The following is a 20,149-nucleotide window of genomic DNA, read 5'->3' as shown; positions in this document are numbered from 1 at the left end:
ATGGCGGCGGAGGACGAACCACCTCCAGTGGAGATGAACAACCTCATACGCTATTGCGAACGTGAAGGGCTGGAGCTAGTCATCTCTGCAGACTGCAACGGTCATCACAACCTATGGGGAATGGAAACCAACAACAAAAGAGGTAACGATCTTGTTGAATACCTAATGTCAACTAATCTAGATATATTAAACACAGGCTCCAAACCAACTTTTGTCACTCGTAGATGTAATACTATAATTGACATTACTCTAGGCACAGGTCTGGCTGCTCAACATGTGTCCAACTGGCACGTGTCGGACGAGGCATCATGCTCCGATCACAGATGGATACGGTATGACCTGACAGCCGACAAGCACACAATCATACCCAAAAGAAACCCGAGGCGCACGGACATAACGGCGTACAAGAAACTCCTAGAAGGTAAATTAGACGATAATAAACTTATACTAAGACCAAACAACACAAAGGAACTGGAAGACCAGGTAAATCTACTAACAAAACATATAACTGACTCATACGAAAACACATGTCCACTATCGACACCATCAGCTACAGGGAAAAACAAAAACGCAAACAGCTGGTGGGGACCGGAGTTGGAACAAATGAGAACAAAGATGAGAAGACTATTCAATAGAGCAATGAACACAAAAGCTGAAGAGGACTGGGATAGATACCAAACAGCTAAATCAGACTATAAGAAAAGACTAAGATACAAAAAATCGGCCTCATGGCGAAACTTTTGCGACAATATAGCTAACATAAGCCAGGCAAACAGAACGAGGAAAGTACTCGCAGACCAACCGAGACAACTACTGGGCACCCTGAGGAGACAGGACAACACCGACACCGGTAGTCCAGCTGAAACGGAAAGACTGCTAGTGGAGACACACTTCCCAGGATGCAAAGTAGTAAACGAAACAGACTCAGAACAAACAAATAACTACAATCCAACGGAAAGCGAATGGAAAACCGCTGAACAAATAACAGAACCCAACAAAACTCACTGGGCGGTAAACAGCTTTGAAAACTTCAAAGCACCAGGAACTGACGGTATATACCCAGCTCTACTGAAGTGGGGAGGACATGAAGTAATAAAACATCTATCAAACATACTATGTAGCTGTATAGCACTTAGATACATACCGCAGACGATGGAGAGAAGTAAAAGTAATGTTTCTCCCCAAACCAGGCAAAACGGACTATACAGATCCTAAGTCATTCAGACCAATTAGCCTTACATCCTTCATGCTAAAGACACTGGAAAGATTATGTGACAAAGAGCTCAAGGAAACGGCATTGAAGAACATACAAATCCACCCAAACCAACATGCCTACAGTCAAGGTAAATCGACAGATTCAGCGCTACACGCTGTAGTTAGTAACATAGAAAATGCGCTAATGATGAAGAATTCTTGCCTGGGAACCTTCATTGATATAGAGGGAGCCTTTGATAAGACCAATTTCAGCAGCATTCAACAAGCACTACAAAGACACGGAACAAATCCACTCATAATTGGATGGATAATGAATATGTTAAGACAAAGAAGAATAAAACTATCCGAAAATCAAGACCACCAGGCACTAGTTATGAGGGGATGCCCCCAAGGAGGGGTACTGTCGCCACTACTCTGGAACTTGGTGGTAAATGATTTGATAACAAAACTGAACGAAAAGCACTTCATTACCATAGGATATGCAGATGACTTAGTCATACTAATCAGCGGCCTGGTAATCAGTACACTGTGCAATCTCACACAGACAGCACTGAAAATAGTAGAGAAATGGTGCACGGAGAATGACCTATCGGTAAACCCTAAGAAGACCGACACAATTCTCTTTACACATAAACGGAAATTGGGCATATACGAAATGCCGACACTATTTGGCACACGACTGACACTTTCAAAAGAGGTGAAATATCTAGGCATAATCCTCGACGACAAACTCAACTGGAGTAAACACCTAGAACAAAAACTAAGCAAAGCAACAGTGGCTTTCTGGCAATGCCGAAGGATGGTGGGCAAGAAATGGGGTCTTGCTCCCCACATCATACTGTGGCTATACAAAATGGTAATAATGCCGATGATCAGCTATGGTGCTATTGTATGGTGGCCCCGCACCAAGCAAACCACGGCAATAGACAAGCTAAATAAAACACAACGACTAGCATGTGTAGCAACAACGGGATGTATGAGAACCACTCCGACAGCAGCGTTAGAAATAATGCTAGGACTCTTACCCCTACACATATATATACAAAAGGAAGCTGCAGCCACAGCCCTCCGACTGAAAGACCTAACCCTATGGACAAAACTCAACTCAACGCACAGAATAATATATGGCGACATGATCTCAAAACTGCCGATGCTAGAAGCGCCAGTGGACAAAATACCAAAAACCACGATCTTCTGCAAAAAATACACGACATTGCTAACAGAAGATCCAAAAGAAGGACTACACCAAACAAATCTAAGAATATTTACAGACGGATCAAAAACAAAAGAGGGAACAGGGTGTGGAGTCTTCTCAGAAGATTTAAACATACACATATCCAAGCCCCTAGGTGAACACAGTACGGTATTCCAAGCCGAATGTGTAGGAATAATAGAAGCTTGCAATGCCATAAAGAGACGACAGGTAAAACATGGAAACATACTGATACTATCAGACAGCAAATCAGTGCTTCAGGCACTAGACAGCCCGAAACTTACCTCGAAACTAATACTAGAATGTCATCAAAGACTCACTGAAGTGTGTGAAGAGGACAACAAAGTAACACTACAATGGATAAAGGGGCACAGTGGATCAAGAGGGAATGATGCAGCGGATGAACTGGCCCGAGAAGGATCAGCCACACCGGCATATGGCCCCGAACCCATCATACCCCTACCAGTATCATATAGGAAAAACCAACTTAGTCAACACTACAAACAGCTACACAACAAATACTGGGTAGAGTTAGACACATGTAGACAAACTAAAGAAACTCTTGCTGAACCTAATACAAAGCTCACAAAAATCCTACTCAGAACACCCAGACAGCAACTGCGCAAACTAGTAGGATTAATGACAGGACACAACACACTGAACAAACACCTCAATAACATAGGTATAACCGATAGCCCCATGTGCAGAGCGTGCATGGAAGCAGAAGAAACCACCAAACACTTTCTTCTAGAGTGTAAACAGGTAGAAGTATATAGGAACAAGTATCTAGGTACGCCAAACACACTGAAAGAGGTATTTAGCAACCTGAAAACACTGCTAGGATTCGTAGAGGAGCTAGGGTGGTTGGAGTAGTGCTACCCCGTCTATTTCACGCAAAAAATAGGCACAATGGATGTCGACTTGCGGAAAATGCCCAATAAAACTAACTAACTAACTAACTAAGGAGATCCACAATCATAACCATTAAAAAAACGGAAGATTATCTATGGACAATCCATAAGTCATAAATTGATTAGCGGTTTAAATCTTAAAACGAGACTGTTGTTGGCTTTGGTTCTAATTTTCTTATCTCTGCTGACATTTGACCTAGGGGGTAGTGATCCTGCCTGTAAAGCCAATAGTCCTGGGTTCGAACTCCGGTAAGGATATTTATTTTGGCGGTGAAACAAATATTTTTCCTTAGTCATGGATGTAATGGAGTAAGAACTGTAACACGTAGAAATATTTATTATATTAGGTATATACTAATAAGCGCTGGTGGCCTCGCTAGCCTAGACTTTCGATCCGGAGGACGCGGGTTCGAACCCGGCTCGTACCAATGAGATTTTCTGAACTTATGTGCGAAATGTCATTTGATATTTGCCAGTCGCTTTTCGGTGAAGGAAAACATCGTGAGGAAACCCGACTAGTTCCAGTAAGGCCTAGTTACCCTTCGGGTTGGAAGGTCAGGTGGCAGTCGCTTCCGTAAAAACTAGTGCCTACGCCAAATCTTGGAATTAGTTGTCAAAGCGGACCCCAGGCTCCCATGAGCCGTGGCAAATGCCGGGATAACGCAAGAAGGATGATGATGACTAATATTAATTGCCTTACCTACATCATAAGCCTTCTTGAGCTTAGCGTGAGGCTTACTCAATATATATAAGAAAGTCCCTGTAAGATTAACTTAGGTATGATTTATTTATGTCAGTTAAAATCCATGTTCATATTCGTATAAGTTCTGAGTAAGTTAAACTAAAATATAATCATTATCTATTTTAAAATTAACAAGCTTTCAAAAAAGCCTTATCCTATTAGTATACCATACTACACTATAAACCGTTGATTATTCACTAGAGAAACTTGAGACCTTTTATAGTCCAAACCAGACACAAAATCCGAACCGGTAAGAAAAAAACAACGTAGTTAGAGTTCATCGACGGGGTCACGTTTACGCACGCGGGTAGCGTAGGGGGGAGGCTGGCGGGAGGGTGTGCGCGAGCGCAAGACGAGTCTGTTTGCACCGGGAACTATGTGCGCTGGAGGTGGCATGGTTTATAAAAAATATACTAACTAACTAACTAGTATGGCACTGTGATCCAAAGAGGATCTTGGCCTCCAAAACGAGAGCACGCCACTTATCCCGATCCTGCGCAGCTTCCTGCCAATTATCGGCTTGTAGCTGACACAGATCCGCCATCACGCTGTCTCCCCAGCGGTATCTGGGCCGACCCGCCAGGCGGCCACCAGTTGGTCTTCCCAGATACGCCCTCTTGGCAGCCCGATCCTCTCCCATTCTGAGTAGGTGGCCGAACCAGCAAAAAATATACGGTTTATTTTTATACTTTTACCAGCGCGTGGAAATAGTAATTAAAGTAACTATATTTTCAGTACAGATGGTCGTTTTTTTACGCACTAGTTCGAGAAGTGGTTCATTATTATGCCAGGTCGAAACTTCGGAGGCTCATCTGTACTGAAAAACGTCGTACGATACACGTGCGAAAAGGTCGTAACTCGTGTCGATTTAAAACACTCCCTTCGGTCGTGTTTTAATTTATCGCCACTCGTTTCGAACTTCCTTTTTTACGCACTTGTATCGTAATGTACTATTTTATCCAACTTACTTTTTACCTTTACATATTTTCATCCCATTTCTACCTCATAAAGAGTTATTTCTTAAATGAAAACTACCTACTCTATTTTTACCCTAGACTCATACACGTACTACTTTTAGTAGCTTTATAGTTTTACTCACACGTAAGAACCTCCCTAAGTCAATACCCTCAGTAAAGTATTTGGCATTTTCCTTGATTCAAATAATGGATCATGCAAGTATTCATGGGATTATTACGAGTATACGAATAAATATACTGTTCATATTCAAGTTTTGGAAATGTGCCTTTTAAGGTTCCGTACCAAAAAGGTACAAAAGGAACCCTTATACACAGTCATCTAGTATCTTTATGGTTCTGTCACTGGGCTCGGGCTCATTTTCCATCTCCCTCGCACATTGTTTAAAATTAGAACCGCACGGCCGTTTCGCACTGCGCCTGCGTTTTGATGCGGACTTAACATAATTCATGCTAAATCCGCCATTTACGGCTTTTATTCAGTAAACGGAGCATAAACATTTGTCTTATAAATATTGTAAGATTTATACCTAAGTAAATTAAAATAACAATTTTCTTCCTGCAGGCAACTGTCGTGTCGTGTCCTATTTTTGAATTCAATATAAATACATGTATGTATATTACTTGTATTGGATTAAGATTACGAAATAGTTTTTTCAGTACAGATGGTGTTTTTTTACGCACTAGTGCGAGAAGTGGTTCATTATATGCCAGGTCATAACTTCGGAGGCTCATCTGTACTGAAAAACGTCGTACGATACACGTGCGAAAAGGAAATTCGTAACTCGTGTCGATTTAAAATACTCCCTTCGGCCGTTTTTTAATTTATCGCCACTCGTTTCGAACTTCCTTTTTTACGCACTTGTATCGTAATGTACTATTATGTACATATGTGTTTGTCAGTCAATGTACCTAAAAACTTACCTAGCCTAACTTACCTTTTCCTTTTAACCATTAAAAGAAATCAATGTTACATAATGATTTTTCATAACTTTTCAGGGTTCACGTACGTAGAGCTGCGATAGAAAATGTCAGAAATGCTAAATCCATTAACAGGTAAAGAATAGTAAGCTGTAACAGAAGAATATTGATTAAATTTCTGGTTGTTCGAATATTTTGGATCAAAAATAGATCAACAAACCACTCGTATTGTAAAAAAATCGTTATAATTTTACTCTTGTACCGGATAAAATAAACTATATTTTAATTGGTCTTAGCCCATCGCTCTATAATACTGAAAGCATAGGTATACCTACGAGTACCTAGAGTCTAAAACGTAGGAACAACCGCTTCACATGTTATGGATAAAACAATTTTTTTCAACTATAACTCCTTATTTTTCACTATTGACGTCATGAAAGTAGGTACCTATGTATAGTACAGCCTGCTTACCAACAGAGAAGGGCTCGGTCCACGTTACCACTACGTTAATAATACAGCTATAAATACAGGCTGGCGCATGGTCGTATAATAGCTATATAAACATAGTTGTTAGACTACTAGCGGTGCGTACGCAGCGTGCCTCTATAGTAGTTGAACACGAGTAAGATGATTGGTAAAGCCGCGTCCATCGTCTCACTAGATGACAGGCCTTAGAATTTATAAAATAAGCTGAAAGGTGCCATGTATTCTACATACAACTTAAAACATGACCAGAAATATATACATACTACATGCCATGTTGCGGCATTTCATTAGAAGTATTTTCTTCATACTAAACTGAACTGTCATCCCATACACCAGTATAACAGCGCTCTCCTGACAATAGGCTAGTTTCCTATACTTAAAATAAAATATTTGATGCAGTGCACGAAATAAAGCAGCACATAATTAGAAGAAAAATATGGACAGTAGTTATTTTTAAACATACTTTCTATTTAATAAGTCAAAGAGAAAGATATAAAGTAAATGAATTGACCGTGACGTCACTCCTCAGTATTTCATAGTAATTCCATACTAACAAATCGTTTTGACAGTTCATAAAAAGAAGCTGATTTGACTAGTTGGAAACTAGCCTATAGTCATATATTTCTGCTCAGGCTTTATATTATAACCTAGATCGTTGAATCTTGCGAAGTTGTATCAATTGAGAAAATAATTATTTCTCAGCATACTAATCATGTTTAAAATACTATAATTCAATGTTTGTTTAATTTAATAGCTGAGCACACTTTTCCATGAAATTAGCTACATGGAATTACCTGTAAAGTACTCGTACCAGGAAGGACTAATTTCCTTTCCATTGTCGCTGTAATGGTGGCTAAATCACCATGGATGTGAGTCACAGGTTGCATGGAATGGTTGTACTCACTTACTCAGTTTCAAGTGTTGCAACGAATGGGATGCCAAATCAACCCGACGATATCTAAATGATATAATTCAGTTATCATAAGTCTTACTCGCGCTAATACAGCTACTGGCAAGAACGAGCGAAATGCACGATATTCGATAGATATTCCTTAGGTCCTCTTTCCTTTTGATATCCTTTCGTGTGGTAAATTTCACCACCCCCTTTCTTCCCGTGGGTGTCGTAGAAGTTGACTGTGGGATATGGGTTAAATTGTGGCTTAGGCGAGAAGCTGGCAACCTGTCACTGCAATGTCACAATTTCTTTCAACCCCTTTTGCCAAAGTGGCACTGAAACTTAGTAGTTCATGTGCTCTGCCTACTCTTTATGGGATACAGGGGCGTGATTGTATGTATGTGTGTTATATGTATCCTTTAGATGTCTTCATGATATTTGTATAAGTCCAAATTTCCTTGGGTGCCTCCATAAACAATTATAACTTACTTAACCTGTCCGTTAAGAGGTAAATATAATTTCAATTTATTTCTGATACACATTTATACATTATAAGGTAAAGATATGCGTCGTATGAACTTATTTATTAACCTAGGACCTTATTTGTAGTGAATCATTACTACACGACTTCTTATGAACTGTCTATGAGTCGCCCAATCATCAAATATTCATTACATCCATTATCTATGACACACGTTCAAAACATTAAACTGTTAGGAGTTACGACAGAATCCTTTATTCTTACTAACAGCTTATATAGTTTTCGTATGAAATAAGATTTGTCGGAAAATAGAGAATAGGTTATTTTTGAACAGTTTCTAAGAATCGTTACTAAGAATCGTACCTCATTTTTTAGCGCCACCTATTAAATAATATCTACACTGATGAAGCCTACAAATTTATTTTTTTCAAAATGTGTATTGACATGATATCATGATAAAGAATAAGAATAATATCAGAATAAAGAAGCATGTCATTTGTTCTTATAAAATATAAAAAGACGCAAAAATATTTCGGGAAAATGTGATCTTGGCCATTTCCAGGCTACGTTAGTTTTAAGCCTAAAAGGCCATACATTTCAGGGGTACGCCTTTTTGTATGGGCTTTGTCTATCCCGTATCATATGGTCCTTGGTATGAAGTAAGTATGTAAATCTTATATAAACAATCCTAGGCTTATAGAATATAACACTTTTACGATGTCGATATGTCACTGTTAAAGTTGTTTTTGCTACTTTTTTTTAACACCTTTTGACTAAGCTTAAGCTAGACCTATCTGTGATGATTTTATTATTTTTACACTTTATTAAGTTTTTATTTTATCAACATTTCATTTCTGAGATTAAAGAAAATGCTGTATAAAAAAGAAAATAAATGAGCAGTGTATCGCAGCCTTACCATCGCAGGCGCAGCGCGCAGCTGCACGATGCGCATTCGCTACCGGTTCTGTGGCTAACGACCCTCCCCCGCCGATCGCTGCACTAAACGGAAAATTTTATTATTCTTCCACTGAGGAAGTAGGCTCTACCAATTTATAAGTACCTTCTAGTACTAAGCAGGGATACTAGGGGTAGTCGAATAGTTTGGTGAAGATATGATACTAATATTACTACTACTATTAGTCTATTAGATACTAATAGTCTTCTTTGCCTGGTTGTAAGCATATACTTTTGACTTTAGCAAACGACGCTGAAATGATTATTATTGTATATACCTCTAAGTATTATTACAAGTGTTAGTAATAGAGCGTAGAGTAGGTATGTAGACGATTCGAAAAGAGAAAAAAGTTGAACGTACACTGTCTACTTGGTTACACAAAACATTGAGATAAGAAAATAAGCGAGGGAGGAGAGTCATAAATATAGTAGTAATGCAGCGACGAATGGCATTCCTTTCATCAAGAAAATTGATATTTTATCAATCAGTCAAGGACATGGGTACATTAACACGTTTTTGTGCTGACTACCGTTCATGGAGAAGTCGAGATCGACCGCTTCAACGTCATATCACAGCCGCGAAACACAAAATTTTTAAATGTGGTATCAGATAACTACGATTAAATTATCCTTTTATTATTAATAATGTACATAATTACTTAGTTATAGTTTAATTTATTAGTTCATGGATCAGTTGTTTTTGTTAGTTTGGTATACCTATTTAATGTTAACAATTTTATGAGGTTTATTAAAGTGTAGTTCAGCTTTTACTAAAAACATTACAATTCCTAAAGAGCCATTTTATTTTATTTTCAATTTATAAAACATAGTTATTGCATCGCGTTAAGTGTTCTCCATGAGCCAAAACTAATTGCTAAGATGAGCGTAAAAACTTCCTTATTATCCTTAAATGGTTATGATTATTGCAGTAAATATGTAATTAATTACAGACCATAATTAAACATTGCTTATTACTGCTGACATATGTGTCGTTTTCAATAAAAAGATACCATATTCTAGCTTAGGACGTAACACGAGCGAAACGTGCTAACATGATAAAATGGAAAGCATAAGGACGCACTCTAACAACAGATAATTCGTATAAAGACCCGAGAAAATTATATCCTAAAGATACGCGAAAATATGGTAACTTTTACCTTATAACTTCACATACAGTCATACAATTATTAAAAGGTATAAATAAGAGTTTCATTAATGAATACCTACTACAGTTATGTAAGAGTAAAGAGTACTATTGGTTTCTTGAAAATAGTCTTATTTCATTACTAATTTATGACTATTGTTCATTACCACATAAAATCGGTAATTTTAACCTGTAGAATTAACATAAATCATAATACGAACATAACATATATCAAGCTTGAAACAGGCTCCGTGAAAAGCCATAAGGATACTAAAATAATCTGAGAAAATACATAAAACGGGACTCCAACCAATATTTTCAATCGTATCAAATAAATTCTGTTTATAATCCGCGTGTGATGCTGCAAGTCATAAGAGAAGTGGATATTGTTATGCTATTTGAATAAACAGTTTTTTTAACCAACTTCATTATTTTTAAATTCTTGGCCCAATTGTGGTTATTCGGATTTCTACAGTTATTTTAATGTTTGCTAGAACTTCTTGACAACTTGAACCTATATACTAGTATATAAAAATAAATAAATATTATAGAACATTCTTACACGGATTGACTGAGGCCCACGGTAAGCTCAAGAAGGCTTGTGTTGTGGGTACTCAGACAACGATATATATAGAGGTAATATATAAATACTTAGTTACTATATACATAGAAACCATCCATGACTCAGGAACAAATATCTGTGTTCATCACACAAATAAATGCCCTTACCGGGATTCGAACCCGGGACTATATGATTGATTCACCCTAATGCCTAATGATTAATAAAAGCCTAATGATTAATGATTGTTAAAAGCTGTCAATCTATTTCGAGATTTCTCACATTTTTATAAAACTTTCTTGTAATGATAGGATCCATGATGAAGATTCAATCCAGAATTTAAGGACTTTCTCAAATTTATAAATATAGCAATCTATACTTTTGTACTTTTATCTAAAAATACAATCATTTGCAATTAAACAGTTATAGCAATCAGAATTAGTTTATTTAAAGTTTCAAGTTATTGGTAATTTCCAATGTAAATGCGATTAGTTTGAAATGTATGCTTTCTTTTTACTTACACCACGGACTCGTTAAGTCCAAACCCCAACTGCCACAGCAATGTAAATGAATAAGTATCGAGTGATGTTTATTGTTCCTAGTTTTAATTGAATCAAACAGCGAATAGTGAAAACAGAGCCACCTGTATCGTAAGTGATTCGAAAACTATGTTGACGAGATAATAACTATTGTATCATTAGTAGGTAAAGTAAATGTAGGGACATTTATAAGACGTACTTTAATTTGTCCAACATAGTACGTAGGTATTTATTACGGTTTTAGTTATTTTAGTATTATACGTATTAATGAGATTTAAAAAATCTAAAGCAGTAAATAGTTATTTACGAGAATGGAAAAGAAATTAGTCACTTTGCGTATGTGGCTAGACTAAAGTAGATATGCATGCATAGAAAAATAATAATAATAAAAAATTAAGTATTGGTGACATATTTCACGGTGAAGTGAATTTTAAGTACTTCTCTCTACTTTATAAAACACGGAGAAACTAAAAAGCCAAAAATAATAAACCTTTCAATTCAGATTTCTTATCGTATTGCAATAAGCTAAACATCCAAATTATAAACAAATCAATTATTTTTGTAGTCGGTACCAGACCTGTTCGTCGCCTTGCTATTGCCTGTTTGACCCACCCAACCATACACAGGCTGGTACCGACTCCAAAAATAATTGAATTGTTTATAATTTGGATGTTTAGCTTATTGCAATACGATAAGAAATCTGAATTGAAAGGTTTATTATTTTTGGCTTTTTAGTTTCTCCGTGTTTTGTAACGCGCTTATTTTTGAAGGCGGTTTTATTTTTTGTTAAAAAGTTTATTTATTTGTTGATTTTTAGTGGTTCCTAGTGATATTATATGTATCAGTCCGAATACATGTACAGTAGTGAAAGAATTATCCTTTAACTCCTAACCATTGAGGAGTTGACCTTCCATCATCAGCTCAGTTGATTTTTAGTGGTTCCTAGTGATATTATATGTATCAGTCCGAATACATGTACAGTAGTGAAATAATTATCCTTAAACTCCTAACCATTGAGGAGTTGACCTTCCATCATCAGCTCAGCCACATAAAATTATTACCATCAGACGTAAATACTGTGTACCTTTGAAAAATATACTAAAAACATTACATGTGCCTATAACATTTGAAGAGTTCCCTCGATTTCTCCAGGATCCCATCATCAGACCCTGACTTGGTGCCAATGGGACCATCTCGGGGTTATACCGGTTCGATCAAAAAAAAAAATTTTGAAAATCGGTCCACGATTCTCGGAGATATCGAGTAACATACATACAAAAAAATAATAAAAAAAAAAAACATTCAGTCGAATTGAGAACCTCCTCCTTTTTTGAAGTCGGTTAAAAATTTGGTATTATCTTATAAAATAGTACGAGTATAAGTAACTTTTACACAGGCAGTCCAAAAATAAAAACGATATCATATCTCGCCCCTATAATTATCGTCCTATTACCTTTTAAAGTCGATCACTCAGTTTAAGTTTTACTTTCGACAACTTAGTTATTCCCTGAGGATACATTAAGTCCCATCAATTTTAATCTGTAACTTTTCCTTATACTTACTCACTTAGGTGAAGAAAATAATAAAGTGTCAATTTAAAAACTTTGAAGTTAAAATTGAAGCTACTTATTATAATTGAACCTGATATCACATACCTAAGTGGTGATTAAGAAGAATAAAATAATTGAAATAATTTTTTCCTTATAAATTCCTTATTAAACTAAGGAACGCATCAAATTGTGTTATGGCATTTTTTAAATGGGCCGGTTAGTCATAAGGACGTCCGCCGGGTAAGACGAAGACCGGGGTCCTATGATTTCCACCTCAGCCAACGACAGACTTGGTCATTTTCAATTACAATTTATAATTGCTTACAGGTTTTAATTTTGTGTAAAAAGTGGATCATATTTTGTTTAATTTACAATTTTATGAAAGTGATACCTAACTACATTTTAAAATTAAACTAAAATAAATCAAAAAACGGCCCCTGTGGTATAGTACCGAAGACGCTGGCAGCAGACGACGCTGAGCGAGGAAGCTGCCATTTATTTCAATTTATTTTTAAAATTATTTAGTTTAATTTTATTTTAAGATAATATTATGTACCTTTTATTAAATGACCTATAAATAAACATTATATTACATTTTTAAATGTTATAACATCTAATTACTTAGTTAAAGAATCATGTATATATCACCTAAACAATGGATGCCCTTAGGTATTTAAGATCAAATGACGTTGATATTGTGGCAGAGAAGGCAATGAGCCACTTTAAACAACACATGCCCTTTTAATTACCACCCTTCCTATAACAACACGTTGTCTTTGGACACACAAACGTCGCCAAATAAACATATGAAATGAACTAATTAATAATAGACCACATTTTACCTTATCAAACTGTATCCAAAACTATCTTTATCCCTTCCTTACAGAATTCAAATCACCTTGAGACATAGATAACATACTCCTATAGTTTGATAATATGAGGCGTCTCAAGTGAGGGCCAAAGACAAATGAGCCAAGTGTGAGGATGTTGCATGTAGCTAATTGAGGGTTTAACGCCATCGTCCGATAGTGGAGATACGAATAAACAAAGGCTTAACCAAATATTGGCGGGTCAAAGCTTGCTACAGTCAGACGCATAAGTGCATCGGCAATATGGAATTTATATTTATATCTCTCTATCTAAAATTTCAGCATAATTTGTTACATTAAATTAATTAATTTAAAGTTGAACAAGAAATTGCTCCGATCTTTTCTCAGACCTTAATTCTAAGGATACAATATAGAATAACTAGCGTATTTTGTAGTCATATTGCATATAATTCCCTACCCGCCGCTGGTTACTGGTTTTGTTCTGTTTTGTTTTGAATTAGTTATTTATGTAATTGTACTTAATGGCTAAGTTAACTAAAATTGTTTTATACCTAGTAAAAAATGACGCAAAATTTATGAAAGTACATGTACCTACTTAAACGTTATTAGCTAGCTAAAAACGTAAAAAGTAAATAAAGCTGGCATTGCTTGTACACAACTGTAATTGTTGAATTACAAAAAGACGCGTTGTACTATAATATATTTAATTTAAGTTTTAGTTAAGTTATTTTTTTAAAGCGAGTGTGCACTCGTTATACTTACTACCTAACATTTTATTTATGTTTTAGTTATATTTCTCTAAAGTGAAATGTATAATTTCTTTGAGAAAATAAAGATCTATAAACCTAATTCTTGACGTTTTGCTTCCTCCATTAACAAAAAACAGGCCTCAAAATATGTTAATAAGTAAAACTTTTCCAGCTACGGTTAATATCATAGTCTAGCCTAGATACTTCTAGATTGTCTTCAAAATCATGTGAGGTAGTTAGTAATAGCCCCAAGGTACCTAACTTACTTATTAATCTTATGCAAACACAGACTGTTTTTAAACAATTTTCAGCTTTTGTGCTCCTCTGTCCTGTCGCTCCACCGCTTAATCAATAGGAAAAACACGCAAAGCACCCTTTTGCATATGCAAACACTATGGCACTGGCATACACTTCATATTCTACCGCGAATATGCGAAATTAGCGTTTACTCTACTAGAAATAAGGACGGATCACATTAGCATAAGTTAAAGTGTCAACTGTGTGAGACGTCCTTTACCCACATAGTGGTTTGGGATTCTGGACTTTAGGTGCTAGTGGATAGAGGCGAGCATGCTATTGTATCTCTGAAATGAGAACACGAGATCTCATAGTGTGCTAATTAAAGGACATTGTTCTTGAGAACTACATGGAGTCGACTTAATAAATAAAATATGCTCCACTTTCTTAAACATACCTACCTACTATTAAAAATAAAAGCACCAAAATCCAAATATCAAACTCTTTAATATTATAAGTAGAGAATACTAAGTTAATAATAATTTAGTGCATAATTATTAACTTTATATACCTACCTACAGTTTTATATCAAGGTATTTAGATGAACCCTTAAATAACCAAAACGCATAAAATTATTTCGACTTTGTTCGTACCATTGCACCAACCTATTAGATTACTTAGCTGTTACGAGTATTATCATAAACCGTACCGTACCTACCAATGTATTATTAGTATCTAAATAATATAAAAATATCGTCCAAATATATTTTAGTTCAACACTACTCCATCAATCCCTGTTCATATGAAACAAGACGTCTGTTTTCGTTTGCTAAAACTAATTGGTGATGCGAAACTCAAGTAGCCATCCAAGTCTCTAGCAGACCGGGCAAACAGCTCCATGTAATTGGGAGCGTTTTAATACGGCCGAATGTACTTAGCGACGTGACAGTTGTTTTAATTTTGAACATATTTACATTATAGACGTAACCATTCAACGCACCAACGAAATGGAGATTGAAGCAGTCGCCGTGGTCGAAATCGGCCGGGAGAGTATATAACAACCATTCATATTTACCTTGGTGGTATTTCTGCCTGTGAGTAAGGTTGCCTAAGCTCAATGAGGGTGGGGTGTTTTAGGGTCGACGACGCGCATGTACCTAACACCCCTGTGGCCTATCCCACAAACCTTACAATTACAATTCTACAATTTTCACGTTACAAATTTGTCATAAAACAAGTGTGCGTACCACAAAATATATTGGGTTGGTAAGAAAGTAATGAGCGAATCATAACCAATATTGTAATTTTTATTTAATTTATTATTTTAATCATTTAGCAAAAATATAACGGCCTTCGTTATCTACTACTTATCTCCATCGTTCTGGTAAAGAATGAATAGCATCGCCGAAGAAGTTCTTAGGTTTAGATTCAAAAAACTCAGCTATGTACTGTCGTAGATGGGCTTGATCATCGAACTTTTTTTCATTCAAGGCATTGCTTAGCGATCTGAACAATGCGTAATCCGTAGGTGCCAAGTCTGGAGAGTACGGTGGATGAGGTATCACTTTCCAACCTAGCTCCAATAGCTTTAGCCGAGTCACTTTTGCAATGTGTGGGCGAGCATTGTCGTGTAAGAAAAAAACTTTAACATGCTGTGGACGATTCTGACAGATTTTTTGGTTTAAATTTTTAAGCTGATTACAGGTATACTGATGCGGTAACAGTCATTCCACTTGGTAGGAGTTCCCAGTGAATAATACCATGAATATCCCACCAAACGGACAGCATAACTTTTTTCGGGTGAGGCTCTGTTTTTGGTGCCTCTATTCCTTTTTCATTTGGAGCTAGGCACTGACGTTTGCGTGTGTGATTTATATATAAGACCCATTTTTCATCTCCAGTGATAAGATGGTCCAACCAGTTGAATGTGCGGCGAAAAGACAGAAGTTGTATGCAGATATCGGCACGGCGGTTTAGTTGACCTCTATCAAGTTCGTGCGGTATCCAAACACTGTATTTGTAGTTTTTTCCCAACTCGTGTAAATGTGTTTCTATGGTGACACGAGAGCAGCCTAACTCGGTAGCAAGAGTACGACTCGTTAGCCTCGGATCTCCTTCAATTAAGGTTTTTAATTTGGCTACATCAATCTTCACCGTTCGACCAGACTTAGGTTGATCTGATAATGAAAAGTCGCCACTACGAAACCGCTGGAACCATCGTTTCGCCGTGGCCTCAGACACAACTCCAGGAGCAACACGCTGACATATATTACGCACTGCTTCGGCGGCTGAATGGCCAGACTGAAATTCATATAGTAAGCAATGCCTTACATGCACTTTTAATTCGTCCATTTTCTTCCTTATATTAGCTCGGCGACAGCTAGTGAATGACTGACGAGAAACTGTGCGACTCGCCCTTTATATACTTTCGACCATAGAAGATTCTAGAACTCTCTCAAAAATTTTATGTGGAATTCAATCGATCGCTCATTACTTTCTTACCAACCCAATACAAATTACATATTTGTACTGGAAAATTTCTACAAATATGTAAATTGTATAAAAAACATACAATTTGTTGTATCACAAAACTTTACATATCGTACAACTCTTTTCCGGAAAACTTGCAAATTTGTAGGTGACAATTGTATCATGCAACAGTAAATTGTAGAAATAGTTGTACATATTTGTAGAATTGTAGCTACAGGTTGACAATTCACCAAACGTGTGTCATTACCTTTTTACAATTATTCCAACGCTCGTAATTGCATTACATTATATTGAACGAATTACAATCCCAAGTTTAACGATATGCTTAAAAGTGACAGTGATAGTGAAACAGAATTAATAATTGTAAGACGTCCCTGGAGAAATATAGAACGGATAAATTTAACTTTCAACATTACGGATTTTACGTTTAATCAAAGATTTAGAGTTAGTAAATCTACCGTGGAATACTTTATACAGACTATTGGAGGACATTTTCAACATCCGACACGAAGAAGCCACGCCCTTCATCCGCAACAACAGCTGCTAACTGTTTTGAGATGGTTAGGCTCAGGATCCCAATACCACGTCACTGGCGATGCTCATGGCATTTCTAAAATGACGATGTATCGCTCTATTCGTACCGTGTGTGCACAAATAGTGGATAAATTGCTGGGGAGTGAAGTAAGATGGCCAACCAATGGAAACTCAATTTCGCAAGACTTTATTGCAGCTTCTCATGTAAATTTTCACAGGGTCGGAGGCATTATTGATGGGTCACTAATACCAATAGATGCCCCTCGTCAAAATGAAGCTGGTTTTGTTGACCGACATGGAGATCACTCTATAAATGTTATGGTTGTATGTGGACCTAATTTAGAGTTTCACTTATAGCGTTTAATATGGTTAGTTTTTTTTTGCAAGTCCATTTTAATTAGATACTTGATGTTTAGATATAAGTGCAATAGATATCACTAGACAATAAGCGTAATTCCTTATTAAACGGAGTGAAGCTATCTTCAAAATCATAGAAGCTAAATAAATTGATACATATTTAAAATTGTAACTTACAAACTTTACAAATTTTTCTTTGTATATTTACACATCTACAATTTGACAATTTTGCAGTTCCACAAAAGTAAATTATTTGTATACTTCAAACTTGTAACGAATACTTTTTTGTAATAGTTATATTACATGTAATGCTACAATTTTGTCGAATTGTACACTTGTAAAGTTTTGTGGGATAGGCCACAGGTGTTCATAGGTTACCGTAACTGCTAACCATAAAGCGGAGCGTGTGCTTGTTTGCCACCGATCTAGTATAAAAAATCCTATTTATTTATACATATAAGTATACTTACTGCTTTCAATTTTTTTTTTAGTTCTTGTTTTTCTTGCAACTTGAATGTTGCCAAAAAATAAGAACTCTTAATATGATATCTCCATTATTTCTAATATGCATTCAGATTGCAGACTTCCGAAAAACCTCACTTTTTATGTCCCCCGCGCCATTAAAAATCTGAAGCATCCGTCTCAGTCATCAATTCCGGCCATCACCGTCGATGTCCATTTTTGTTAAAAATGCCATAGAGATATAAAAATAAATGAGGCTTCGCCGAGGACAATAGTTAGGTGATTATGCTCGGTCATTTGGTCTAACCCCAGGACCGGGTGGGGTAACCTGTGAGGGGGATATTTATAATTGTCGCGATATATTCTGGTGCTGTGGGTATTTTATTTATGTCAAAATCAGACTGCTAAACGTGAATGTTCGTGTGTGTATATTTTGTGTTTTTTTATCTTTAGGCAGAACTTCTAAGTTCATTATGAGTGCCAAATAACGGATTGGCTGACATAGTCCGGTGAATTGCTAATCTGTAAGCCCCTTAACACTAAAATTATATAGTAAATAGGCACAACATCTACATATACATTTGTATACTGAAATGTAAAAAAGACTTCAAATATTCATGCAAACGCTAAAACCGCCTAAGTACGCATTCAATAAAATTTAATCGTGCACTTGGCTTACAAAAATCTTACTACTCAAGAGGGTGGCGTTTTTTCTATTCAAAAGTCCTTATAAAAATCCGCAAAATTTCCTGCCGGTAATAAAAGAAGTGATTGTATAGCTTGTGTAATTTTGCTTGTTAATGTGACACTTGGGAAAATATTGTTTGCAATATGCGGTGTTGGGAATTAAAATGGCAGAGACTAGGCAGGGCTGGAGGTGGCGTGACACACCGATGAAAACGTGGATATAACGACGTTTATTTTTTAGTTTAGGTTAATTAAAGGAGATAAATTACTGTAGGAGATAGAGTTCACGCTATAATTTAGATACAGTATTTACGATATAGTACCTACAGATGACAGAAAATAGACCATTGACAGCACTGCAGCAGCTTCTTATTTCACATCACCTTTTTCGAAAAAAGTGTATTTTTTCACTAACTGACCAAGCTGTCCTTCGCTTAGGATGCTTCCTTGTGCCAGTTGTGAAACAACATACTAATCTTGCTGCCTGTGATGCCTTTCGTCATCAAATTAACATATTCCTGATGCTCACTTACAAGAGCGTTAAATTCTGTTTAAAATTACCAGGTGCAAACGGACATGCACTTTAATTAACGTGCTACCTACATTACTCAGAGCAATTCAAACGTAACGGTCTATCGCGTATGGAATGCATTTCTTACCAACAAAATAGTAAGTATCAAAGCATAAATTAATAAAAACTTAGTTTGCGATTAAAGGAGTGGCGTATAAGAGTGTATTTTAAACGTATTTCATGTTTTACTTCAGACTGTTTGATTCTGCTGTAAGGCGGTGAATCATCATGAAAAAAGACAATAGCCAAGCGGATTTAGCGCGTGTCATGTGTTTTATTCAGCGCTTACATATTTGTAGCTAAAACAGCTTTATTAGTGTATAAATATGGTTTAAGTTGAAATGGATAGTTATAGAGGTGATGTGTTGCGGTTGGAAGGTAAAGTCGCTAGCTTTTTACACAGTTGTGGCTGAAAACAATGATCGTGGGAAAATGCTGGAGTAACTGTATCAATATGGTATGCTTAACATTTTATCTTAGACCAAGTTACTCTGCAAAAGATGGTAAGTGAGAAAATGCAATTTTATCACACCAGCTAGTAAAGGCTATTTAATTTCAGAAACAATACCTAAGAAAATTCACTATACCTGTAAAAGTGGTAAAGCAATTGTAGACAAAAAACCAATTCCTTAGGTAAAGCTCCACCTG

At 36.4% G+C, this 20,149-nt stretch overlaps 2 protein-coding genes across 2 annotated transcripts; both read left to right on the top strand.

Annotated features, from left to right (window-relative positions):
• LOC125242656 lies at positions 1–1,215 on the top strand. Its single transcript, XM_048151540.1, has 2 exons — positions 1–142; positions 254–1,215. Exons 1-2 carry the CDS (start codon positions 1–3, stop codon positions 1,213–1,215), a joined length of 1,104 nt encoding a protein of 367 aa, XP_048007497.1.
• A 31-nt stretch (positions 1,216–1,246) lies between these two features.
• LOC125242594 lies at positions 1,247–3,301 on the top strand. Its single transcript, XM_048151421.1, has one exon. The coding sequence runs from the start codon at positions 1,247–1,249 to the stop codon at positions 3,299–3,301; it is 2,055 nt and encodes a 684-aa protein (XP_048007378.1).
• The last annotated feature ends 16,848 nt before the right edge of the window (positions 3,302–20,149 follow it).

The sequence above is a fragment of the Leguminivora glycinivorella genome, chromosome 1, assembly GCF_023078275.1.
Source record: "Leguminivora glycinivorella isolate SPB_JAAS2020 chromosome 1, LegGlyc_1.1, whole genome shotgun sequence".
In the NCBI taxonomy this organism is placed as follows: domain Eukaryota; kingdom Metazoa; phylum Arthropoda; class Insecta; order Lepidoptera; family Tortricidae; genus Leguminivora; species Leguminivora glycinivorella.
The sequence above is the reverse complement of the archived record's forward strand: the minus strand, read 5'-3'. Positions and strand labels throughout refer to the sequence as shown.